This window comes from Gouania willdenowi, chromosome 6 (assembly GCF_900634775.1).
Source record: "Gouania willdenowi chromosome 6, fGouWil2.1, whole genome shotgun sequence".
NCBI lineage: Eukaryota > Metazoa > Chordata > Actinopteri > Blenniiformes > Gobiesocidae > Gouania > Gouania willdenowi.
The window spans coordinates 56,683,807-56,711,463 of record NC_041049.1 but is presented as its reverse complement, the minus strand read 5'-3'; the positions used below and the strand labels follow the sequence as shown (position 1 = coordinate 56,711,463).

The 27,657-nt window shown below is 37.3% G+C and overlaps 1 protein-coding gene across 7 annotated transcripts in view; it reads right to left on the bottom strand.

The window, feature by feature from the left end:
• LOC114464610 (protein-methionine sulfoxide oxidase mical2b-like) overlaps positions 1–27,657 on the bottom strand; it is a 76,844-nt gene that overhangs the window by 27,788 nt on the left and 21,399 nt on the right. For all 7 annotated transcript variants that reach the window (XM_028448984.1, XM_028448985.1, XM_028448990.1 and 4 more), the window contains exons 2-14: positions 25,928–26,287; positions 23,230–23,437; positions 21,767–21,883; positions 19,513–19,614; positions 16,691–16,846; positions 16,499–16,599; positions 12,195–12,452; positions 12,003–12,118; positions 10,419–10,545; positions 10,167–10,257; positions 6,620–6,767; positions 4,419–4,618; positions 1,171–1,235 (exon numbers count right to left, since the gene is read on the bottom strand). In XM_028448984.1, coding sequence (XP_028304785.1) covers positions 1,171–1,235; positions 4,419–4,618; positions 6,620–6,767; positions 10,167–10,257; positions 10,419–10,545; positions 12,003–12,118; positions 12,195–12,452; positions 16,499–16,599; positions 16,691–16,846; positions 19,513–19,614; positions 21,767–21,883; positions 23,230–23,437; positions 25,928–26,191 — 1,953 coding nt within the window. In that variant the 5' untranslated portion in view covers positions 26,192–26,287. The remainder of the gene's footprint in view (positions 1–1,170; positions 1,236–4,418; positions 4,619–6,619; positions 6,768–10,166; positions 10,258–10,418; positions 10,546–12,002; positions 12,119–12,194; positions 12,453–16,498; positions 16,600–16,690; positions 16,847–19,512; positions 19,615–21,766; positions 21,884–23,229; positions 23,438–25,927; positions 26,288–27,657) is intronic.

Here is a 27,657-nt window from a genome sequence, read left to right as displayed (position 1 = left end):
TCTGAGGAGCAAGTGTTGTCATCATGTTCTGGCCTTTGACCCCAACTTATTTAACAATTAGCCACAAATTGCCTAAACCAGTGGTTTCCCAATCTTTGTTGTCCCATGTACCCCCTTTGCATTTTTGTCAAATCATGTGTACCCCCCTCTTCATACCGTAAGTACCATCTCCACAATTTCATATGCTTTTTATATGTGGAACAGCAGGATCTCATAAACCCCTAAATGTGTCTCAAACATTGGTTTCCTCAGGCTTAATCTACAAATTCTAAACAATATGTGCAAAGTGTAAATTATTTAAAAAGAACAACTTATATGTGATTACTTCAATAGTAAATAAATACGGTCTCCTTCGTAAAATGTAGCTAATTATTGTCTCCTATTGCCAGAAGTGTGATACAATGACCTCTACAGCATAAAATAATCCTGTTTAAATAAATTACAAGAAAATATTGGAATTTATTGAGTAATATTACTGGTAGTTTGTGGTGAATTTGCTCAAAAAAAAAAAAAAAGCCTAAAAAGGAACTAGGAACATTTCCCAACAGTTTTTAATCATTTGTTAAATATGTCAGAGTACCCCTTGCAATGTACTCATGTACCCCAGTTTGGGAACCACTGGTCTAAACTGTTTCTAATGAAGTCTTTAAGAGCATTTGAATAATTTCATTGTTTTGTTTTTCCTCCCTAAAAATGGCACGAATTTTAGTCAAAGATTTACCGGAAGGCTCCAGCCCTTTGGTTGCATTTCCTCTTTGTTAGGTGAAAAGGTAAAGTAAACAAAACTATGATGACAATTGTTGTTGATTAAATTACACGCATTGTCTTTGATTTGGTTGTAAAACTGACCACATGACAGGAGACGAATGGATGAAAAGCAGAGCAAAAAAAAAGGACTAAAATAAGATAATATATCTTATTGTCACTGTACAAGTACAACAAAATACTGTTGGAGCAATCCAGTAGATGCCATATGAAAAATATAGCAAGTGTACAAAACACTATAACTCAATTTACAAATAAGGATATGAATATGATTCAGTAATGCAGTATAAACAGACAGTATGCAGTTAAAATATACAATAAGTTTAAAAGTGACATGTGCTGAATATATATACAAGGAAATACATTAAAAGAGGACAATGCAACCAATCAAATGTCACTTATTACCCTGGGTATCCTCTTCCTGGGCAGAGGCTGGTTCAGCACTTTGTTCTCATTTGTGTCTTTGTCAACTGAAACGCACAAACAATATTAGTATCATCATTTTTTTAAGAGATATTCACAAGAGGCATTTGGTTCAACATAAACAACACAAAATTTGCAAAGTGACAAGAAAAAATGCTTAAGAGTAAATAAGAAGAAATGATTTATTAACTTGGAAACCACTCAAGGTATTATTGAGAATTGTTCTACAATACAGCAAAAGCAGCACATTAATATGAGCTCATTTGAAATATGACATACTTGTCTTTAGTAGGACTGCTCATTGCAAACACACACAGTAGAAATGTGTGTTCTTTAGACATTCTTTAGCTGACGAACCCTTATCAGACCACCATCTCATGTTCTTCAAAGATTTTAAGTGTGACGATTTAACCAATATTTTTATGAAACCTGCTTTCCATATTTCATACATTTCCATCTTAATTTTTCCTTATCTCAATCAAAGCACAGTATGTTGTATTTAGATGACCTCATAACCTGAGGTGGCAGGTCACACACTGGTTGTAAACCTTCAGGATTAAAGAAATTACAGGGGACATATTATGCTATGTTTTAAGAACCCCAAAAACATAGTATTCGAGGTTTATTTTCCCAAACTCACCTGTTTTCCAAAGTTTTAGCCTCTGAAAAATTACTTGAAAATGGGGCCATTTTGGGGCTTACTTATGCATATTCATGAGTGGGCGCGTCCACAGACACTCACTCACTTCATGTCTCGCTCTTTTACAGGGTGATCAGTGATCACCGAAGCAATTTTATTTTCGTCATCTACACACTGGTATTGTTTTCAGCCAAAAAACTGCACATTACAGTAAAACACATGGCTATTTAAGCAGCTATTGTTATTTTGAGTCCGTCTCAGCGCTTCAGGGTCCGTGCATCTCAGCAGCTGCTCAGCAGCAGTCACTCAAACTCTCACCAGAGTGTTGAGCTGCTAAGTCACTTTATCCTCCTCCATTGCTCTTCTAACTACAGGAATAGAGCATTTAATGTGATAATCATTTGTTTTCTCCAATCGCTGCGTCACATTGTGTCACAAACATGTCAGATCAGCGATACGAGGCAATATAACAGGTTCACCAATGCACCAAACCATAAGAGCGGAGTACACCTCTGCATGAACAAATGGTGCTTACACTACAGTGTACGTTCACTGTGGAGGCGAGGCACCGGCAGCAGGAAAGTTCTCTATTTAGTTTTACCGGTAGCCATTACTCCTTCGCTAGCGAGAAAAACAATGGTGGACTTTCACAAAAGGTTTAATCAGGTTGGGGTGGAGTCCATGAGTGGAGGGGATTTTCATAATATGTCCCCTTTAAAAAAATACATTTTCAGCAGAGATTGAGCCATCAGTACATATTTTATTACATTATATACAGGAAGTTTGCATGGGTAAAGCATTTGTTCACAAACATCTGGAATTAATCTTTATGGCCTTTCCTAATTAATCAAGCTTCTCCTTGTAATTTTCATTTTGTGCAAATCATCCCACAGACCAGACTGGAAGCTTTGATGGCCAAATATGGCCCATCAGCGTTTACATGTAGGTCGTAAGAATATCATGGCCTTGGCAGTTTCAATGCATAACAATTAGATCCTAATTTAATGATTAACCTGTGACAAAGAGTGGGATGTAGTGCATGGTTAGATAGTTTAAAGCCAGAGTGTGCATCATTGGGTGTGTAGTAGGGTGGGACATTTGCAGATAACTGTGGAGGCTTCAAATAAGCTGCTGCTCATCTAACATTTCAGACTTTTGGGAGAACTTTCCACCCATTGGACTGTAAAACCACTCCTGACATATAACTGTGAAGCCTTTGGGTGGCGTGAACCTGACGGTGGTGACAGCAGCATGGCTAACTCAAAGGTTTGCAGCTGGACACTTACAGTAAGGCAGTGAAATTAAACACGGCCGACTCAGCAGCTCACTGTGGCTGTGTGAGGGTGAGCTGGAGACTGGATACAGCTTCCACACACATAGCATGCATACCAGTTCAGTCCCAGTCAGGGACGAATGTGACCACAGTTGTGTAAGTTGCAATTTAAGACTGGATTCATAATCTGACAGAATGCTGAGAGACTGGAGCACAGAAGGAAACAATGAAAATGTTTCTACAGCAGTAGCAACGCTTTCTTAAAGGTGTATTAAAATAGGTCGTCAACTTTACTGAATGCAGAGATTTCCAACAACTATTACATGATAATGATTGCAAAACTAATTCTGTTTGGCTTAATTTTAATCCTATATGCTTTAGTAACTTCCAGAACAACTGTATTGTATTAAGGAAATCACAGCCCTTGATGCTATAAAAAAAAAAAAATCAGCGATTTTTAACTGGGACCAGTTTAAAGGGAAACGGTCAGAACATTATGGATTGTTGTTAAGACTTTAAAATTAGTTTAATGCTATAATTTACAGAACTGTTTTTATAATTCCCTTCATTTGATATAGACATCACAATTACATTGGTAATCCAGATGTGTGTGTGAGCACGTGATAATTTACACCACCTTTTAAAAAGGACAGTCATCAACATCCCCCGTCAGATTGGTTGTAATACTGCACAACCTTTTCCTAAATGTCCTAAATCTAAGAACTTCATATATAAGAAAATATTATCACATCAGAATATAAAATTAATAACTATCTTAAACGGTTTGAAGATGCCTCAAAGAGTAAAAAAAAACAGAAAAAGGGCAATAACTCAGAAAAAAATAAATGCGCACTTCTCATTTTCGAACTCCATCAAGGTATTGATACCCTGAAGCCACACACCGAATTTGGTTATCCTATCTAAAACGGTTCCCTTTAACTTGGATGGACAGACAGAGCTCAAACCTATATCCCCCTTCACACTGGGGGATAATAATAAGAAAGTAAGGAGGACATTTACAAAACATTCAACACCATTGTTTAACTCAATAACTGTAACAATCATATTCCTTCATTTTTCATTTGCATATTGTTGTGATTTTTAATGCTGTTGTTTTGTTTTACATTTTATTTTAATCTTTTTTTCCTCATTTATGTCTGACCCACAGTTGTATATTTGCACTATTATCCTATGTTGACATTTATTTTTGTTCTTACCATTTCCTTTTGCTATTCTATGGTGTTGCTGAAACGTGTGAATTTCCCCAATGGGGATCAATAAAGGTTTATTCTATTCTATTAGACATCAGAGACTGACCGTTATTGTTTGCTGGTAAGTTCCTGAAGGCCTCGTAGAACTTGGAGAGGTAAAGGACCATCAGCAGCTTGTCCGGCTCGGCCTCTGCGGCCATCTCCTTCCCAGTGGTCACTGGCTGGATACCGAAGTGTTGTTCAGCCACATCAAAGGCCAGCTGGTTGTTCCCCACCACGTCCTCTTCATTTAGAGAATCAAAGTCACTGATGGGGGAACCAATGAGAGATTGATCATGTTCAGAGAATATTTTGGCAGAAGTTCAAGCATATGAAGTTTTTTTTTTTTTTTAATCTTTATCATACATGATAATTAGCCAAATCAACCAACATCAACAAGAAAATACCAATTTCACTGTTTTCTGCAAATCAAGGAGCAAGCACTTTCTAACTTATTATCAGAGATGTAAACAGTACTGATATATTCTATTCAAGTACAAGTAGTGTTGATTGTAATTGTAATCAAATACAAGTAAGCCATACATAAAATACTCAAGTACAAGTAAAAAGTAGCTCAATTAAATAGAACTTAAAGTTAAAGTCACTAGTTATTTTCACTCCCCCACGTTTATTTTTGGTAATAAACCTTGCCAAGGTTCATGTATAAACCTAAAAATGAAGGTAACAAATCTTAATTTATTTTCCACAAAGGCCTTAATATAAATTAAAAAGTTTGTCAAAATGTACAATTCTTTTTTTTTTTAAAATAAAATAAGACCAATGAATTCAACTCAAAATAAAACAATCCTCAAGCTCTAAAAGCTACATTTACGAACTCTAAAACTGAGAAAATAACCATCATTTAGTGTTTGGGTGCATTACGTTTAATCTGATTGGTCGGCTATGATGTCACGTATTTGATTTTTGTATGGAAATTAAATTTTTTAGTTTCACAATGTCCGTTGATCATTTTAAAACAGAAAACATATAGTCATAATAATGATCTGCCTTGAACACGTAGTATTTAATTTTGACAGTAATCCCCCCCTCTTTTACATTTTGCTGTTGTGTTGTGACTTTAGAGTTGTGACTTTTGTTGGTGTGTTGTGTTGTTGGCCCTTCTGTGCCACCGTAGATATGCAACAAATTATTTAACTTCTTTTAAAACTTATTTAAGTACAAGTAAAATGACTGATTTAGAAATATACTCAAAAAACGAACAAGTACCCATAAAAGCAACTCAATTACAGTAACGTGAGTACTTGTACTCCATTACTTTCACTTCTACTTATTATATCTAAAAACAACAAAAGATACATTTATGAACAAGAACATGAGCTTTTTGTTAATCACATCAAGCAATATATATTATATACACTTATTTAGAACTATGCACGCAAACAAAGCCACGCTGATGTGGATTTCTACTGATTTTCCAGACTGATTTAAAAAAAAAAAAAAAATGTGCAAAGCAGAAAATAAACATGAACCCAGCATCCTTGTTGTGTGTGCAGACGGCTTTATCTTTGAACTGGAGACTAAACAAATACACAGCTGAGTGAATGAGGAAGGTCAGCCATCAGAATCTCTGTGAATGAGATAAACCAATATTGTTGTTCTGATGGAGGGAGTTAAACACAATGAAAAGGAAGTGGTATCATGTTTCATAACCAATGTAGACCAATAAACATACAATAATCTCTGCGACTTTACACAATAACTTTCCTCCTTTTTTCTAAATTCCTGTTAATCAGAAACATACTTTTTTTTACCCTGGTACTTTCAGCCTTTGAACATTTCTGTGTTAGAATTATGTCTCTATCCAAAACCTCAGGTATTTAGTATTTTTATACGTCTTTTGGGTGTATTCTAGTCCTTTGCCTCGACATTTTTCCTTTATTTGTTTTTTTTAAACTGTGTAAGACAGCAAACTTATACAATTTCAGAAAGAGCTCTGAATTTCAAATATCAAGCAGACACACATGCACAAATGCCAAATAACTTGTTTGTTTGGAGAATTCTCCAAAGCAGCAACAAAATCAACTAAAACTGAGTAAAACTTTGGGCGTATTAACTTGTAACTCAGTGTTGTCACTTCCCCCCACACTTTTAAAGTTGCCCACACTGCAATGTAAATAAAGTATTAAAATTGCAAAATAGGATTTTTCCTTTCAGAAGTAATGATGTGAAAAACCAGAATTAGTATATTATCCCATTTAAAAAGTCGTCAATAATTCAGACATGGTTTCTTTATCGGTGTCTTCTTACATGATCTCAGGTTTTTGGTGATGAATCAGAGCACACAGGGCGAGACCGTTTCTCCATGAAGAGGTCAGATTGATAACCTCCACTCCTCTGTAGCCGACAGTCTGTTTCTGACACCAGGTCAGCAGACGTCCAGGACGCAGCTCAGACTCTGCAGGAGAGGAGCAGCAATGTCACGTCATACTGTCAGCTAGATCTAATCATGGAAAACGCCACAAAGTACACAATGTGTAGTCTTTGAAATGGAAGAAAGACTGAAGGGTATTTTGTTTCATACAGTGTTGCATTTCCTGATTTAGTAACAAGTCCAAGGCTGAAAAAGAAAAAAAAAAAAATGGTGCATAGAGTTGCAAAGGGGCAGAAAAGTTCCAGTTAACTACCACGGGAACTTAAGCTGAGGAACTTTTAATAACTGATGCTTTAGATGATGCTAAAATGTATTTAACTGACTATATTTAAAATCCCCGATTAAGTGCTAAGTTATTGCTTTTAATGCTCGGTTAATACTATTGTTAGTTAATGCGATTGCTAGGTTAATGCTAATGCTAGGTTACTGCTAAGTAAATACTAATGCCAGGTTATTGCTAATGCTAATGTTATTGCTAGGCTACTGCTAGGTTAATGGTAACACAAGGTTAGTCCTAATGCTAGGCTAATGCTATTGGTAGGCTAATGCTAGGCTAATGCTATTGGTAGGCTAACGCTAGGTTCGTGCTAATGCTAATGCTAGCAAATATTATTACGAGCTAACATTAATGCTAATGTTGGCTAATACTAATGCTATCTTATATTCATGATAATGCTAGCTGATATGAATGCTAATGCTAGCCAATGCTACCTAATGCTACCTGTCAGTGGTACCCAATCCTTTCACAGGCCATGATCGTTTTGGATCCTTCCAACGCATGCACGTAAGGTGTCTCCATCCGGTCGGCCTATTTTATGGCATTTCATGTACCATTTAAAAGGTTGAAACCCTGCTATTTAAAAATGATTAGAAATTTATGTTTTGAGTGAATTCCGATTTATTTTAGTTTTCATCTTATTTTCTGTTTGGTTTTTGATTGTCATTGTTATGTATTGTGTTTTTATCCGTTCTTTTTTTTCTAATTAACAATTAAAAGCATCACAAAACAATCACATATTTAAATGTGTACTATTAAAATATTCAACAAATGTCAGTTTACTTATGATAGGATTGCAAGTGAAGGAAGTGACGTAGTCTACTCGTATGTGTTGAAAGGATCTGAAAGGATCCAGCCCGTGAAAGGATTGGGCACTGACACTACCTAATGCTAATGCAAAACATGCTAATGCAGTGCGACACGGGGCAGCATCTGCATCCTCACTTGCATTTTCTTCAGGAAATGCAAATATTCTATTTGAATCTTGAACTTGGAAATTTTCACTGTTAACTCCCATGGAAAGTTTCCAGATTTTTGCATCTTTCGTTTCAACGTTAGGAATTTTGGGATTATTCAAAACTTTTCAGAGTTTAAGTTCCTGTGGAAATTTACCAGAAATGTTTTGCCCTTTGCAACCGTTGTAAGCACATAAATACAAAGTGACTGAGAGTGTTTGGCTTCTTGACTTTACCCTTGAGACATGGTTTCTTCCACACATTAAAGTTGATTTGTGAGGTCAAGGGTGTATTGAAACAGTACTGAACATTATTCTACCTCACATTCACATTTTTGGCGTCATAGATTTAATTCGACTACAACACACAGTTTTGGCAGCAATGATTTAACAAACATTCCCAGTAAAGGAGCTACATCCTAATAAAGCATTCATTGTGTATCTATTGAACCTTTTTGTTCTGCTTGTTTATAAAACCCAGTGCATTGTTTCAATGTTTGAGCTGGTAGCAGCAAAGCAGGGCAGGTCAGCACATGCTATGTCAAACCGAACACTCAGTGTAATGCTATCCAGCTTTATTGTCTGTGAAAAGGTGTGTCAAGTTTGTGAGCTAAAGTCTCACCTCCTCATTATGATGTCAATGACGTCTGTCCCTTCACTTGAACTGAGAAGTTTAACAATTATTTCAGTCTTTACCAAAGATAGCTTACAGATATTGTCAAATGACAGTTATTAAAGTTCGCTAACAATACACCAGGGTGTTTTTACATTTGTTATCTACCCACAAGATGACGGGTATTATTACAACCTGACCTACAGGCTTCTGCACTGTCCTGTAAGTGGCTGACAGCAGCACTTTGCATCAATGATAAGTTGATAGTTATTCAATGTGTGATAAAAGACAAAGATGGCCACCATGTAACAAAACTGAGTTTAATAATCCTGAAGATTACGGCTAACAGCAATACAGTCGGGCTGTAAAATGTGAATCAGGGCATTCATCCCGACCGCTGTCAGACTGTATAACAAAACAGTCTGAGGCATCTTTCTTTGCACCGTCTGTAAATATGTAAATATCTCTACTTGCCCCACCTGTAAATATGTATATATCTATATTCTTTATACTTTTTATATTATTTTTCTGTTTGTATTTTCTATTTCTATTTCTATATAGAGAAAGAGTCTACTCTTGTATTGTCGTATTTTTCTTGTTCATTGCAATATTTTCTGGGTGTCTTTTGGGTATTCTGTGTGTTGCCTTCTGTTGTTTCTTTTTATTGCACCTTATCTGATCTGAGTTGTCATGAAGGTAAATTTCCCCAATGTGGGATCAATAAAACTACTCTATTCATCCTTGACTTGTGGTCAGATGTGACCAGATGTGTTACATGATCGGTTTCTACCGCTTACTTTGAAAATGCTGGTCAGCGCAATCTATACTTGTCTATGTTTCAAAGCGTCCTTGGGCAAGACACTGAACCCTAAGTAGCTCCCAGTGGTCGACTAGCACCTTGCATGTCAGCTCAGTCCAATTGGTGTGAGAATGTGAATGGGTGAATGAGCTGATATTGTAAAGCGCTTCGAGACTACTTCAGTGTGGGGATAAAGCACATCAGCCATCTTACTACAGATCCATGCACGCCTTGCAGCTGAAGGTAGACACCTTAAAACAGGTAAGTCTACGCTTAAATCAGAATGACTGAATGCCTTTAACCTCATCACAATGGAGTTACGTGAATGGTGCACTTCCTTGAGCAATCATAATGTCAAAATGGGTTTTAACATCAGACATATTCAGCTACACATATTGATAGTTAAATCAACCCCTGGTGCTGAGTGCTATTTTTGTGGTGATGCAGCAATTTCTTACAATGCTTACTCCAAACTAGTTGAGCCGTCTTCAATATCTGGGTGAGAAGGACTGATTCATAGCTTAGGACTTGATAACTTGCTTTTATACTCACAACACGAGGAGGTGAAGAGTTAGTTCTCATCATTTTAAGACTAAAATTCAACTTTGAAAAGCTTGATGATGGCCCTGATGATCATCACACACACACATTCATTCATTTATCTCTTGTTGTTTACTCCATGTAAGTACTAGACGCTGACCTCGTAACACAGCCGTGAATCTGAACTTATAAAAAAAGAAAGAGCATTTTAGGTCTAAATTAAAAAGAGTGTGGCTTACCTCTGCGAGACAAGTTGACTGATCTTCGTATCAGGTCTCCTCTCTCCAAATGACTCGAGTCCTGCTGGCCATCGATAAAAAGGTGACGCACCTGGAGGAGCAAAACCAGAGATAAAAGTGCAAATAAAGTCGATACCAAGCTCCGGCCCGCTGAGCAGATCACTAAGTATAGACCATAGATTAAATAAATCATTACTGACAGGTGAAGGTGAGCCAGGTTTCCCTGGAGGGAAGGACGGGCACTTGACTAACCTGATGTGGTCGCACACAGCTAGAGTTCAGGTTGGGGTAGCGACTAGCTGGGTCTATGGTGTATTGTTCCAAGTTTTTGCTGATGTTTACTGTGGTGGTCTGTGGCAGGAGACGGTAAATGCTCTCCCTAAGAAAAACAAATGCATCAGGCAAATGTGACAGATTGAAATTATGGATGCAGGGAGACAAAAGTACAACTTGGGAGCTTTGCATCGGTGATGCATCATAATTGAAACAACCTGCCATAGTTTACTACTAGTCCTGCAATAAGAATCCACCCATGAACAGAAATAATTAATTTCACCACATATTACCTGGGGATTTATATGGCAAAAAAATTAACAAAACTACACATCAAGTTTCTGTCCCCTTACATATTATACAACCCCTGGCAAAAATGATGGAATCACCAGTCTTGGAGGATGTTCATTCAGTTGTTTAAGTTGGTAGAAAATAAGTCGATCAAAGGCGTGCCTCAAAACTAGTCATTTAAAATGACAACGTTCTAGTTTTAAGAAACACTAAAATAAAAAATAAAAAAAAATCAAGAAAAACTGTGGTAGTCAATAACAATTGATTTCTTAGATCAAGCAGAAGTGAAAAATTATGGAATCACTCAGTTCTGAAGAAAAAAATATGTTATCACCCTGTGAGTTTCCATTTCCAAAACTAACACCTGCATCAGATTAAATCTGCAATAGTGGACTGTGGATGAATCTGCATTGGGCGAAGCGATAATGCTGGAATTTTTGTTTGGTTCCGTTCCAATAAGATTTATGAAAATGACGGCCTGAAGAAAACATGTATATTTCCACAGTCAGTGATGATATGGGGCTGCATGTCAGGTAAAGGCACTGAGGAGATGGCAGTCATTACATCTTCAATACATGCACAAGTTTATGTTGACATTTTGGACACTTTTCTTATTCCCTCAATTGAAAGGATGTTTGGGGATGATGACATCATTTATCAAGATGAGAATGCATCTGGCCATAGAGCAAAAACTGTGAAAATGTTCCTTGAAGAAAGACACACAGGGTCAATGTCATGACCTGCGAATAGTCTGGATCTCAATCCAACTGAATATCTGTGGTGGAAATGAAAGAAAATGGTCTATGACAAGGCTCCATCCTGCAAAGCTGATCTGGCAACAGCAATCAGAGAAATTTGGAGCCGGATTGTTGAAAAGTACTGTTTGTCACTTGTTAAGTCCATGCCACAGAAACTGCAAGCTGTTATAAAAGCCAGAGGTGGTGCAACAAAGTACTAGTGGTGTGTTGTTGTGTTTTTTTGTCTGTTTTTCATGACTCCATATTTTTTTCCTCAGAACTGAGTGATTCCATAATTTGTTCCCTCTGCTTGATCTAAGAAAGCAGTTGTTATTGACTACCACATTTTTTTTTCTTCTCGATTTCTTTTAGTGTTTTTTAAAGCCAGAAAGTTGCCATTTTAAATGACTTTAGTTTTGTGGCATGTCTGTCATCGACTTTTTTTCAACAAAATGAAACAACTGAATGAACATTCTTCAAGATTGGTGATTCCAGAATTTTTGCCAGGGGTTGTAAACATTGTAAATCTCCCCACCTCTCAGCGAGCATCTCCAGGGCGCTCCTGCCTTTCGCCCAACCCCTCACCATCCATGCTGTGTCAAAGGCTGCCAGGAAGCCCCGAGCACAGCCTGTCCCCATTGGCCAGAAGGGCTGTGAGATACAGGACATTAGCATAAACGCACAGGAAGCTCCTCAATCACTGCGTGGCCTGAAAACACGCATATACCTCAAGCAGGCTGTCTCCCACCAGCGCCACCAGCAGCTGACGTCCATGTTTCTCCCTGATCAAGGCGGCGTTCTCTGAGGCGTACATGGAGGTGAAGTCAAACATGGCCACATCTGGCTGCCCGTAGTGGTTGATGGCGTAGTCCAGGGATGGCAGCTGGTAGTTGGTGCCAAAGTCGGCTGCCTCGCGAGCGTAAGACAGCAAAGCTTCCTGGTTGACGTTGTCAGGGCTAAGCAGTCGATCTGTTTCAATGTAGTCCTAAAGTTGAAGGTAAATACAGTTTGATAACCGTAGTGACAAACTCATCCATGAGAGATACTACTAATTAAGATAGGAACAGCAAGCATCCATAATTAAATAGTTGTAACAACAATAGTTTTATAATGCCTTATTGACAATGCCTTATTTACAATGTGATCAAGTTATCACCTTATGTGTTTTTCTTTTTGGTAAAGGAGTCAGTTTTTTAATTTTTACTATTTTTTGTGGTGTTATTTTTTTTCAGTCATAATCTGAGAAAATACAAAAGGCAAGATGACCAAAGCTGAACTCTAACACTGAAAAACATTACGACAAGGCTACAGTAATCCTAACATCAAACACTGGTACGTTTTTTGCAAAGTCAAATAGGATTAATTGGTTGCAAAAAATGACTGAACTTCATGTGAAAGTCAGAAATTGGCTGAAAAAGCCAATTGTTCTTCAAGTTTCCATGACCTAAACATGAATGATTTCATCAACTAGAATGAGCTAGAGTTGTGAAGTGTAATTTAGTTTAGTGTGGTTTTCTTGAATGTGCATTAGCATTTTGGTGTTACGCTATAGGTAAAAGTGAGAAGCTCTTAGTGAGCTTTTATGGATAACGACAAGAAAAAGTGGAACTCCTTATATGGCTATCCATTTACAGCGGAAATGTTTATAATGCTCTCTAGAATTTAGTGTATTTAAAACTGTATTTGAATGAATATGGGTTGATGGGTGAAGAGATACTTGCATAAAATCAGAGTACCAAAGAGAAAATAAAGAAAAATAATAAAGTATTTGGAGCACATATTATTATTTATTAATAATTATCATTAAGAATGTATTTATTTGCACAGCAAAGTTTCAACGTCACTCGGCTGATAAAGAGTTAATGAGCAGGGGCTGTCACAGCTGACGTGGGGACATATCACTCCACGCTGATGGGTAATGTGTAAGTTGAGAAGCTGCCCACTGAGGCCACAGTTGCAAAGAGTTCCACTGGCAACGTACATTATGTGGGCTTACTTGTTTTGAGAAAGTATTAATCTGTCTGCACGGCCACACGGCAGAGATCAGCTTCTGTTATGCTGACAAACACAACTCCACATGAAGCCAGTCAGCACATTAAAGGTCAGGATGGGATTCTGGGTTAGAAATAGGTGACTAATGGCCATTCTTTTGATCTGATTTTAGTTTCAGTGAACTAGAGTCAGATTTCAGTCAGTAACAAAGCTAATATTAGTTAAAAATACAAACATAGTCTTTTTTTATTTTGGGCGATCCAAATCACAGTAATTACCATTACCCAGGGGTGGAGCAGTGATTTGAAAAGTGAGGGTGTTCCAAGGGGAGGGAAACCATCGACTCCCAATCTAGTTTATTTCATTAATTTAATAAAACCCTGATAAAGCTGTTGTTAAGTCAGTTATGCTCAATATGTGGCTCTTTATGTCTTAATTTTAATTATTATTCCCCCACAAAACCTTAAAATGGGTAAACCTTTTAACCCCTTTGTACCTTTTTCTTTGGCTATTTTGAAACTTCCTTTGTCCCTTGACAATTATTTTTGATTTTTGCTTCATTTTGCCAATAAATATCAGTTTTTCCTGATTTGTCCATTTTTCCAAGTCCATTTTTACACTTTTATCCACTTTTTGTCGATTATTTAACCATTTTTTGCCACTTCTCATCTAAATAAGCTAACTTGCCCAATAAATTACACGTTTCCTTTTTTCCCCTACATTTTGCATTTTATTGTTCCAAATTTGTGTCCTTTTTCATTATTGTTTGCCACATTTTGCTCATTTAAACTATCTTTTCCTTTTAGCACCTGTTTCTTTTTTTTTTTTTTGCCACTCGACTGCTTTTGGCCCATTTTAGGCACTATACTCATCGCTAACTCTTTGTTTATATTCTTAGAACAGCAGCTTTGTCAAATGGCTGGCTGTGATTGGCTTGATCACCATTCAATCAATCTAACTGGAAAAAACCTATTTCAACAAAGAATGGTTGAATGGTTTGTATAGATCCACCATGGATACTATGGCAGGTTTTTATTTACAATGGTCATCTTTTAGCACACGTGTCAGCCTGTATCCAACTTAGCCCGCAGGAGGAAGTAAAAATGACTGAGAAAACATGAATCATTGTAAATTACCAACTAATTCAAATGTAGATATCTTAGTCAACATTAACTCAAAGTTGTTGCATTTCTAAATGCAATCTCATCACAATTGTCGAAAGAACGCTCCAGTCTTATAAAATCCTGCAATTTCTTACAAACAATCCCACAAAATTCCTCTGTATTACACCAAAAAATATACAGAATGTATGAATAGATCCAGCCCTGATATCTGTCATTTGCTGCTTGAAATGATACTGTCCCCGCTTTACATTCTGCATATATCAGATGAAACTAGGGCACAAAAATGTTCAAATTGCTTAGTTTTCCCACCTTAAATCTGTGGCCCACTTGTAATCAAATCATTCCATATTTTGCCCCTGAGCTAAAATGACTTAAACACACCTGCTTTTGCAGTAATTGTGTCACGACTCTCTTATTAATTTAACACTTTGTGCTTTTGCATCTATACGTAATTTACGTGGTAGGAGTTGCATGACGGGGGTTCATTTCCCTTGTCACTCACACCTCATCTAAAAAGGTTTAATTTGTAGCGCGTGTGTGTGTGTGTGTGTGTGTGGCCGTGTGTGTATGTGTATATGATAGAGGAGGGAGGAAAGGACAAGCATTCAATTAAAGCCTTCTACAGTTTCATCCCCTGTGCAAATTTGCCACTCAGGATGTATAGTGCTCTGGGATTAAACTGTGTGTGTGTGTGTGTGTGTGTGTGTGTGTGTGTGTGTGTGTGTGTGTGTGTGTGTGTGTGTGTGTGTGTGTGTGTGTGTGTGTGTGTGTGTGTGTGTGTGTGTGTGTGTGTGACACACACAGAGAGAGAGGCATGTATAATTTCAAACTAATTGATTTTCCACATCACTGACCTTGAACATACACTTACTTATATTTATAAATCCCATGGAGAACATTTAGGGACGTTTCAAGGGGAATTTACAAATAATAATGTCAGTTCAAGACCTTGTGTGCGATTCATAAAGCCATCTTCACCACTGGGAGTAATGTTCCCACCAGCTTTGGTCTCCTTTATGCATGTATTTTTGAACTCCACTTACATCCAGGTTAAGATCTTTAGATTTTTTTCCCATAATCTTTATGTCCAACTGCAAGTTAATATTTAAACATTTTCCAATAATAGCATAATCTGTGCTCTCACTGGCCACGTCAATATTAACCGTACATTAGGGCTGCACAATTCATCAAATTTTAGTCGAGATCAATTTTATTTACCAGATCGTGGGAAATATTTACACACAAAATGTGGGCTCTGCTGCAAATCAAATCAGGCACAGCTTTGAGTATTTTGGTGGATTGATGAGAACTGTGAGCTACAATTGTTTCCAATGAGTTGCATTTGGTGAAAGCACTCTGTAATAGTGTATTTATTAAGTTAACCCTTGGTACATTTTAAATTATTGGGTTAATTTATTTTTTCTTGGTATGATTTTTATTTAAAGCTTCGTTTTGCACTGTAAACTGTTCATATAGTTATTATTTTTTTTTAAAAGTAGTGCCAAAGTAATACAGATTTTTCCCTAACATGATAAATAATTGTGATTACAATATTGATAAAAAAAATAATCACAATTATAATTTTGACCATCATCGTACAGCCCTACCTTACATTATTGGTGTGAAAATAAACAAGATTTACAAGTTTTGAAGAGAAAAATTAAGAAGAAAAAAAAGTTAATGAAAAACAAAACAACAGATGTTCTATTTAAATAGAGTCTGTGACTACACTGTATTAAAAGCTAGCTATTCATGTCTGTGTCTTTACTTAAAATGCTTAGGGACTCATTCTGTGTTCATGACAGTTTTATTACCCTTGATCCCTGGATAATAATCCTATCTGTGGATGAGGAAATATGAACCTCTGATCCTCTGATCAACTTGTGAAAACAGGCTCATCTGAGACTATACCCACGTGTATAATGACGCCTTTGTCCAGCAGGCTCTGCTTTTTTGCGGTCATGACGAAATAGTGGGTGTGGTCTTTGTAGTAAACAATGTTTTCCAAGTCAATTCCTGCGGACACAGAAAGTCACTTTTTACATGACGCAATCACATTACTAATAAGGAAGAATAGAAAGCAACACCTGCTGAGTTTGTGACCCACCCGTCTCCTCTTTGAGCTCCAGGAAGAACTTCTGGTTGAAGATGAATGCCACACCACTGATTTCCTCCACTTTGGCCTCAGCTGTGGTGTTTCTATTGACGAAGTTGGCAGTTATGGCAATCGCCAGTTTTCCACGAAACTCCTTTCGTCTGAAACCTGTCGGGGGGTGGGGGGGGATAACAAAACCGCAGTAAAATCTACAAAGCACTAAAACTTATTTACAGCTTTTATTGTTTAAATGTTTTTTTTTACATTGAGCTGCCTTATGTATAAAATGCATTATACAAATAATACATTTCCCTCGACTATGTTCACTAAAAGCTTCATTAGATAAAAACTATAACCTGGGTTGGGGTCAATTACATTTTTCAGTTACAATTATGTTTTCAATTACCCATGTTTATTTACAATACAGTTATGATTACAGTGACCAGAATTTTTTCCAATTGCAATTAAACTACAAATTTTTTTTTTATCCTGAGAAAGTCAATTACAATTATGTTCTCAATTACTAAAGTTAAATTACAATTAATAACAATTACTGAGCCTGAAATAAATAACCTAATAAAAGTTAACCTTCGTCTTGTGTTAGCTTTCTGTTAGCATCGCTTATGATAACAGGTCCTAAATCAGCTGTAAAATACACTAAAACAGATATATATCATCTGATTTATTTCCTATCTATTGGTTACATTGTTAGGCTTCCTAATCAATAAAAATATTTTTTTTGTGTGTGTCAATATACCCCTCAATTTTGATTTTCTTTAAATGGTAAAATGTGGGAAAGCTTGATATAAAATGTATTTTAATAATTGTTAACTACATATGTGTAAAACTGTACATAGAACTGTAACATGGTTCCCTAGTTTTGCATTAAATCATAACTGACAATTTTTAAAAAATTTTACAGACAATTTACAGAAGACGATTAGGGCCAAAGACGAAAAAATTAATTTGGAGGTGAAAAAAAGTCAAAAATCGATGTCGACATTTTTTGGGGCCACTGAAAAAAAAAAAAATATCTGCGGTAAAAAAGATAAAATTCATGCACTTCAAGAAAAAGTCAAAAATCAAAGTCAACTTTTTTTTTTCATAATGCTGACTGTTTGAGGAACTGGTTAAACTACACTTTAGAATAATTACAGATTACTCTTACTTCAAAGTGCAAAAACTGTGACTCTGCTTACGTGCTTCCTCGTTAGTATGATGGTCAGTATTCCCGCCTGTCACGAGGGAGACCGGGGTTAAATTCCACGATGGGGAGATTACATCATTATTCGTCCTGTGCTTTTTTTCTAAATTTATAGAACATTTCATTTGTTTGAATTACCTTTCCAGAAACTAACAGTGTTTTAGTCTGATTCAGTCTGCTGTGATAATTACATTTTTGCAAATGCAACTTAAAAATCTGCAAGCTGACTGTAAAACAATGGAGAAGATTTAGGATGTCCAATTTACAAAATCCTTAACAGATAGGATAATGGTAAGTGTAGTTTAACCAGTTCCTCAAACAGGCATTTTGTACAGTCAGCATAATGGAAAAATTAGTTGACATCAAATTTCGACTTTTTTCTTGAAGTGCATGAATTTTTTTTTTTTTTAGCCTCAGAATATATTTTTATTCTTCTGTGGCCCTAATACTCTTCCATACAATTTAATAACGATTATGACAGGAACAGACTTTTAAAATTACTATTACAATTAAAATTGACCCCAACCCCGACTATAACTGGCTGGTTTCCACTGGATACGTCTCCGCTGCGCCACGGCACCGATTCAGTTTTTCACCGCTGTCCGCCGTCCGGTAATCCCCACCGGTTGCGTTTTGAGTGCGCCATGGTGCACTCCTGTTGGACGACTGTGACGTCACGAGACAGAGCAGTTCTCACGATATTTATATAATCACTTTAAATGTATGTGTTATAAACGGTTTTGTCATAGCTACATTTTTTATCAACAGCCAACAGAAAAGAGATAAAACTGCACCAGTAAAACATGAACTAAATCAAAGTTGCTGCAGTTCACAGTGCAGTTACAGTATGAGAGGAAACAATATCGTGAATGTGATTTTGTTTTTACACATTATGACGTTTTGGTGATGTAGTTACTTGAAATATAATCTGAAGTGTTTAAATCTAAAAAGTAACTGGATATTTTATTGCGGAGTACGTGCTTAATTTCCTGTTTAGCTTCATTTGCTCTGTGCTGATTGATGGGTGGTGCTCTGGTGTCCACCAGAAATAGAAGCCCAGCGTATATCTGGCGGAGGGCACCGGACTGTTGCAGCTGGGAAGGAGCAGACACACACCGCAGCGGACCTGGTGGAAATTAACACATAGACGAAAGTGGAAACCTATCAGCTCTGGTGGCGTGGGGGTGACGTAACGCAGCCGAGCCGCATCCAGTGGAAATTTGGGGTAACACTTATCTTCACACCTCTGTTTTCATGAGAAAGCCATTAACCAAAAAAACCCCTGAGGAGCTGATGGTTGAAGCAGAATAAAGCCAAAAAATGACTGAGTTAAGCAGTGTATAAATGTTTGCACAGACGCACAGTAAACACCTGTAAGGCCTATAAAGTTTGAACAGATATTGGATAAATACACAAACGCACAGCCCTCTTAGCGCCTAGCTAAACCTATGTCAACAGGAAAAGCTTAACCCACTGACTGAAAGCAGGCTCGCCTCACCTCATTTCCACTAAAAAACAAGTATTGCTTTGAGTGCGGGGGCCAACGTCCCCCCAATGTTTTTCACACACAAAACTGGCTTTGTGTGCCTTACAGCACCTCAGCCATCAGGGAGTTCTGTTACTTCCTCACCGTCTAAAGTGTTTTTGCGGCCGTCTGCTCCAATCACTGCGTCAAAATCAAAGTCGGAGACAGGATGGGTGGAGGGTCGAATCTCTGCTCGCCACCCAGGACCTAAAGATGAATGAACCAGAATGTAAGCTTGATCTTAGAGAGTCTTTAAACGTCTTCAGCAAATGTGTAATGACACACAGGATGGATAGAATAGAATGAAGGAATTACACATCTGTTCATACATTGCAATTGTTCTCTTCTTCATAGCGCAGAAATCTAAGCCAACCTAAATTGAATAGATTGCTACTGGTGTTTGAGTAAATAATAAAAAGCGGTAAAAGAAAAAAAAAAAAAAAAAAGATTCTCAGATTCGCGGATCTGTACTGGGTGGGTCGCAGAAAGTTGGCTAAAAAAAAAAAAAAAAAAAAAAAAAAACTTAATGTCTGTCGTGTGACTTGTTTTTTTTTTTTTTTTAAAGAAACTTGTCTTTTGACAGGAATGCTGTGAAAAGCATGTTGCACATCAAAATATATAGATTTATGTTTTTAAAAAAATTATATACACGTGTTTTCAACAGCTAACTTTGAGAAAAAACTAAATTTGGTTGGTTGAATAAAAATTTTTTTAAAAAAATCCCAAAGCCCAAGTGTCCATTGGAAACTGATTGGTAATGATTAGACTTGCTGTGGTAGAAAAACAAGAAAACACTGGTTGAGAGTGAAGATAAAAATACATTAATTATTAACTTCACATTCAGATAATCTTACTGTGACATTTTGCAAAAGATAAAACAAAACAATCACCACAGCAGGAGTGAAGTGTTCCTGTGCACAAATACAAAGTTTATTCAGTGACATATTTGCAGCCATGCAGGTTAGAGTATTACTATTATAAATTATGAATAATGCTTCAGTTGTGGGTGTCTACAGAACTCAGGTCAACTTTATACAGAGTGTGGCTAAGGTCTAATGAAGCACTCTGCTTCAAACTAGTCAGTGACTAGTTTAAAAGCTCAGGACTAGTTAGGGTAATAAAGACAGCTGGGGCCTCATTTATAAAACATTGAGTAGAATCTACACAAAGTGAACATACTTAAAAAATGTGAAAATGTGCTACTGCAAAAAAAAAAAAAACTGATATAAAAGACTGTGTGGAACACACCTGCACGTACTTTTCCCTTTATAAATCACAGCCCAGCTAGAAGTTGGTGCAAGTGAATTCACATTCTACCATAAATGGTCAATGCAAAGGAGCTCATGAATGGTTTTTGCATCAAAACAAGCTGCCGACCAATGAGATTCTATAACCGTTTATGGCAGAAGTGGAAAAGGAACAGGAATGAGTGTAAGTGATGAAGGTCATAAAAAATAAAATTGATTTGGTGGTCACAGTAATGGTTTAAATAAATAAAAAAGTTATTTACAGCAGTCGTCACTGTGGTGTAAAATGTAACAGAGGTGAAAAGAAGCGTCTGAGATGCATCGTCAATGATTTACATTTTAGGACATCCTCAGGTCTCACAGTGAGGTTTCAGGTGTAGGAAAAAACTCTGTCTCAGCAAAATCTCCGTCAGATGAAACGTCAAATTGTTTCAATTCACCACCTCACCGTCGGCACCGTAGTTTTCCTACGTCTCCAAAGTGTCCGTGTCCCAGGTTCAGAGTTAGCGCACCAGTGCACACATTCTCATGCTACGTTTATTTTTATATATCACAACCCTTGCTTGGCTTTCAAGCCCCGTTTTTTTTTACATAATCAAGTTTAATAAATGAGGCTCCTGGACTTTTGTTCAGCCTTGACATCAACCTCACATATTTTAGGGGCTTGGTTTATTTTCAGGGTCCCCCCCCCCCCCCCAAAAAAAAAAATCCAAAGCTCGACCAAAGGGTTCAGAAGAGCAGATTCTAATCGAGTTATTATCCACAGGGTTTGCGTCACATGTCACCACGGCAAATGTTTCCTCTCCTAGAACAGTTCTAAGCGTTCTAACACATGTTGCATGCATAGAGCTTTCCAAATATAACTGAGATATGCACGTCGTCAGTATCTGTGTGTCAACGCCACTTATGACTCTGTAACACAGAGATAATATTAGACATAAGATACTTTCATTACTCCTGGAGTCACAGTAATAGGATAACAATGATCCCAGTGAATACGAGAACTAATTTCAACATTAAAAATAAGTGATCTCTTAGGTAATGAGGACTTGTGATAATGGTCTAACACTCAGCAGAATGGTCTGGAGTATGATGGATAAAGGCAGACTCACTGTGATCAGTCTGCTCCTCTGCTGGCTCCAAAAGTTTGACAAACTCTACGTTGACGTGAATCTCCACACCAAGAATAAGGCAAACCTTTAGCAGCATCAGCTGCAGCTGACGGATACCTGCAGAGGGAAAATGGTAAATAAACTTGATTTATATAGCGCTTTATCCCCACCGAAGTTGTCTCAAAATGCTTTAAGCTCATTCACACACACATCCAAACACCAATGGGCCAGAGCTGACATGCATGGCACTAGTCGACCATTGGGAGCATCTTAGGGTTTAGTGCCTTGCCCAAGGACACATCGACATGTATAGCAATGGGAACACGGTCACCCCAATTAAGACAAGATAGACCTATTTTATCATCAAACTTCATACAACCCAAAATAATCAAAATGAAAACAGAAGGTCAAGAAACTTTCGTTCAAGGTAATGTTTTCTAATCATTTTTATTTGTAGATGAGCTAACATAATGCCCTAGACCAGTGGTTCCCAAACTTCTAACTTACCCATTTAACCTGAACCCATGTACCCCTACACACTCAAAAAACACAATAATGTAATGTCAGATACAATGTAGCCCTACAGGGAAGTTTGTCTTTGAATTTTACCTATCCTGTTGATGAATAATAATAATATAAGAAAACATCTTAATCAGAATTATCACAGATGTAAATCAATGAGCTTTAATGAAAATCTCTGTGAGAGCAGGGCGACTGGCCATGTAATGAATTTGCTCACAACTAGAGGGTAGTGGCAGCTCCACAGCTAATGTACAAACTACCATTAAATATAAAAGAGGCTTAAGAGGCTCAGGGGGTTTGGGGTGAGTGAGGGTTTTCTTTGTTTTGTTTGTTGGGATTAAGTTTTTTGTCCAAATTGTTCAAATGTATAAAAGGAAAATAAATTGTACACTTGTATATAAGAGAGGCCTCTTATGTTCCCATTTTTAAATCTCTTTTAAAAACACTTATTTGCTGTGGCTTTTAACACCGTCTAAGTTGATGTCTTATTATTAGAAATGTTTTTTTAAATACTGATATTTTACATTGTTGTATATCTACATTTTATGTGTTATTGTGCTGCACTTTGATCAAACCTTGTTTATTGTTAAATGTGCTGTAGGATGAGTCTTACAGAGGCCAATGTGTAATTTGTTGCATTGCATGGAGGCTCCTGACTGCTGGTCTATTTATATTGTAGTTTCCAATGTTGCCACGCTGTTTTAAATTTGTATTAATGTACCCCTTATGACAATACCCCTGGCGATACCAGTACCCCACTTTGGGAACCTAGGCCCTAGACAACTTAACTCAAATTACTCAATACTGGTTGGAACGTGCCTTCTATCCTGAAACTAATACACAAACTACATAAATGATGCTGTAAGGTTGCATAGCTAATTGGTTAGTAGTAAAAGAAAAAAAAATGCACTAATGAACAAGCATCACAGATTTATACTCACTGATATGATCGATGGAACCAGCACAGAACTTTCCATAAAACTTCTTTGCTCCGAGGCCCCTGAGGTCATGGATTGTGAAAGGCCAGAGGTGGAGCACATTGTTCCTGGAGAAGGTGTCTCTCTTCTCGATCACAACCACTTTGCAACCCAGCAGGCTTAGTTCAATGGCTGTACGAAGGCCACAGGGACCGCCACCGATGATTAGACACTAAATGAAAAAATACACAAAAAAAAGCAACATAAGTGAGCAAAATGTAGCTAGAAAAGTAGCCTTACAACTACAATAGTCTTTTTTTTTCCTGAGTGTGTGTGCGTGTGTGTGTGTGTGTGTGTGTGTGTGTGTGTAAGATCCTGCTTGTTGTCCGTTAGCCCTTTGACATAACCTTTCCTTAGCCACAGAGTCAGCTAGGTTAGGCCTAAGATAAGATAAGATGAGGGAGGAGAAATAAAAGGAATTGATTTTAATTAAGAGAGGTCCATGTTACTGGCAAAATGTAAACAACATTAAAGTGAATAGTGAGAAAAGACGTGGAGTGAAAAACATGCAAACATCTCCACATTGTAATTTATGACGCAACAATAAAGGCATTACCTCATTTCCTGTTCAACATTAAAAAAGCCATTTAATTGTCAGGAAGGAAATATACAGAGAAGTAATTAGGATCAGCCATCTGGGAAATGTTAGCTGTGAGCAAATTAGTGAGAAAATAATGAGCTAATGCACCAGTAATTCACAAAAAAGACACAAACAATGTGGTTACCGTCTGGTTTTTGACAAAGTGTTTAAGAAAAGAAAGACTGAACCAACCAACCCTGAATAAAATATGCCACACTTTTTCAGATCAGAGCTTCTGACCAAATATGTCTGGAAAAACAGTTAAGTTGTTATTTTTGGCCCACCCACAACTAATCTCCCCTCTCTGCCTCCCCCCCACCTCCCCATAGACATCTTTATCTTTTCCTTCAGACATCAAGCCTTTCCACTATGATGCTAAACTTACTGGACATGCTCATACAGTGTCACATGGCAGTAGATACCAAACATACGACTCATGTGAACACATGAGCAACATTTGTGTAAACTGGTTCATACTAAATAACAGTTACATTACATACGCACTGAAGAAAGATGAAGATTTATTGCTGTAAACAGTTACAGATCTGGGTTGCAGTGTACAGCACACGTTGCTCTTTTTAGAAGGGTTGGTTTAGGGGTGCTGACTATCACCAGAGGTAAAAGTAATGGATTACTAGTACGTTATTGTAATTGAATTACTAGTAGTTGTACTTATTTGAGTATATTTCTAAATCAGTACTTTAACTTGTACTTAAAGGGCCCATGTTATGCTAAATCATCTTTTCTGTGCTTTAAACATCATAAAAGTGCTATTTGTGCTTCATACACATGCCCAAAGTATTTTTTTAATTGATTCCCTCAATGGTTAGTTAGAGGGTGATTTGCTCCTTTCTTACTGCAGGGTGAGCCCAAACACCTCGCTCCAATTTCATGACGCGTTCCTACTTTGATGACGAATTTGACGCGGCACTGAGCTGGAGAAGCCACGCCTCCAGGAAGCTCTCTGTCGTGAATGACATGTAAACAAACACGCCCACGATGATTAGCATTTCAGCATCCTTCGTGTAGTGCTATGTATGTATTTTCTACAGTCTATGTATGTACCAGCGAACGCCCCGCCCCCACACTCTGCCTCGTGTTTATAAAGCAGCATGAGTTCGGCTACGGAATGGGTGGGAGGAGGGTGGGCCATCCTCTGGCCCTACGTCACCCTGTGGGGAGGAGGTCAGTGTCCTGTCTGTAGACACGCCCACTCATGAATATGCATAAGTAGGCCACAAATCAGCCTGTTTGTAGAGTTGCTCAGAAAGTGACTTTTCAGAGGCTAAAAGTCTAGAAAACAGGTGAGTTTGGGAAAATTAACCTCAAATACTATGTTTTTGGGGTTCTTAGAACAAAAATAGAAGGGTGAAAAAAGCATGATATAAGACCTTTAAGAATGTTTTAAAAGACGTAAAGTAATTCATTACATTTCTACACCCAACCGTTACAGACTACATTATTATTTTTTTAATTCTGTTTCATAGTCATAGAACATAATCCACATGTTCTTAGTCATGCCATTTCTGCTCAACGCCCACCTACTTTCTTGGGTTCAGGTTGGGGTTTCTACCCATTACGATGTTACCCACATGGCACATTTGGCTCGACACTGTTTTACAGTTCATAAATGTAGCTATACTTAAAGCTGATATTTGTTTTTTTATTTTATTTTGAATTTAAAGGATCATAGGGCAGAATTTGTGAAAAAAATACGCATCACAGGATGTGATGTACCTGGTCACATGACCGCTGCTCTCTGAGTAAACATGGCGCGGTACGTATATAGACAGAAAAGGAGACGGGGACATTATACTTTAAAATGATTACTGCCACACTAGACGTGAAACAACAAAGGAGTACGGAATGCTATCAGGAGGTCTGGAGCGTCCATCTTTCTGCAGCAAAGTCTCGTGGGATGAGATTTCACAGGAGTTACTAGGTTCTTGCCGAAACAGCAACCCTTCATTTAATGCACCACATTTTGGTTTTAAAATGATCTGTTATTGTCATATTTGTAGAAACAAAGGCATTGAACAAACTCAAAAAACAAGAGAAGGCCCACTGCCTTCATCTCCTTACCCTTGTGCCTTGGCAGGCTCCGTTGGTATTGTAGGCCTTGTGTTGCGCCCTCTTGTCCAATTTGGTCCAAAGAGCTTGAGCTTTCCAGGAACTGACGGCAGCCTTCAGAGAGCTGTAGAAGTTGCTGTAGTCCAGAGGGTCCACTTCCAGGTGTCTGCAGAGGATGCCGAAGGCCTGCAGAGTTCCTTTACAGGTGGACGCCTGGACAAAGTTCTCAAAGAGCTGACTGGCCTGAGCCGTGCGTTCATCCTCCGTTTCACCCATCTGCTCTAGAGTTCAGACTCTTCTTCTAACTTCTCTTTTCTACCACCACGTCTCTACACGTCTAGAGCATATGTGCTGTCCTGTTTAGCTCTTCTTCTGTAAGAAAGAAAAAATGTAAAAAAATCAGCAACAATTGAAGTAGTTCAACTGTTAGGGTGTGTAGGAATGCATAATATAAAATAATTTCACATTAAAAAAAAACATATTAAAAATTTTCTACTTGTTTTCCTTATAGTCATTAACCAGCTAGCACTACTTACTGAAGTCCTTTAGTCCACAACTGTACACCTGATACAATAGTATGTTTCCCTTTTACATTTTAGATTCACCCAGTGTTTGAATTTGAGTTTATTGATGATGGCTACAGTTTATGGACCAGTACAGTTTTAATTGGAGAAAGAAAGACAGAAAAATGGCAAATATTGTATTGTAACTACATGTTTTTTTATGAAATAAATTAAACATCAGCTGAATGAGGGTTTCGAGTACATCCAACGGTCTAAAACAATAAGTATTTTGTTAATTACAAATAATCTAAATTGATTGCAATGAATACAGAACATGCCATGCTGTATTTTTCAAGCTTCCAAGAGCAACATTTTACACTTTGGCAGTGGTTCTAGTAACAAAGCAGCTAAATGAGAATTTAAAAAAATTGTCCGATAAGCCTCACATCATTTTTCAATGTTAACATACGGTGACGATCTTTACTGGCACAGGTTAATACAGTTTAATTTTTGCATGTAATGGGGAAAAAAGAAACAAAACTGGTCATAAAGTCCAGAAAAATAAGCATCACTGAACTGCACCACATAGCCTACAGTGAGTAACTGTGCTAATAATCATAATGAAATAAACAGTCAGTTTAATACAGCACACCTGTATAAACCTGTCTCCAGCATACTTTATGACAGTGGTTCTCAAACTTTTTTGGCTCAAGTACCCCCTTTCTCTAACTTTTGAATCCAAGTACCCCCTTTGTCTGACTACTACATTTTGCTAAGAATACTGTGAAAAACAACTACAGAACATAATGATGGAATGGATGAGTTAAAACATACATTTTAAAGAATCTTATTTTGTAAATAGGTGGAATGAAACAGTATTTAATGCCTCCTGAATAGACTTATTCCTATAGTTTTTTATCATTTCCAGTCATCTCCCTCCTGATGTGGGACCAAGACTGACCCTTGTATTTTCAGTTTATGTTATAATAAAGATAATTTAAATCATTTTGTGTGTTTTGTTGTTGTCTGTTATTTTTGTTTTTCAGTATATTTTTCTCTCATTTTGTGTGTTGTTGGTATTATTTAAATTATTCCATCTGTGTTTTGGTGTCGTTTGGTTGTTTCTTTGTTATATTTTGTAGTCATCTTGTGTATTTTCTGTCATTTAGTGTGTCTGTTGTCATTCTTTCTTAAGTATTTTTCTCTCAGTGTTTTTGGTGTCATTTTGTGTAAATGGTT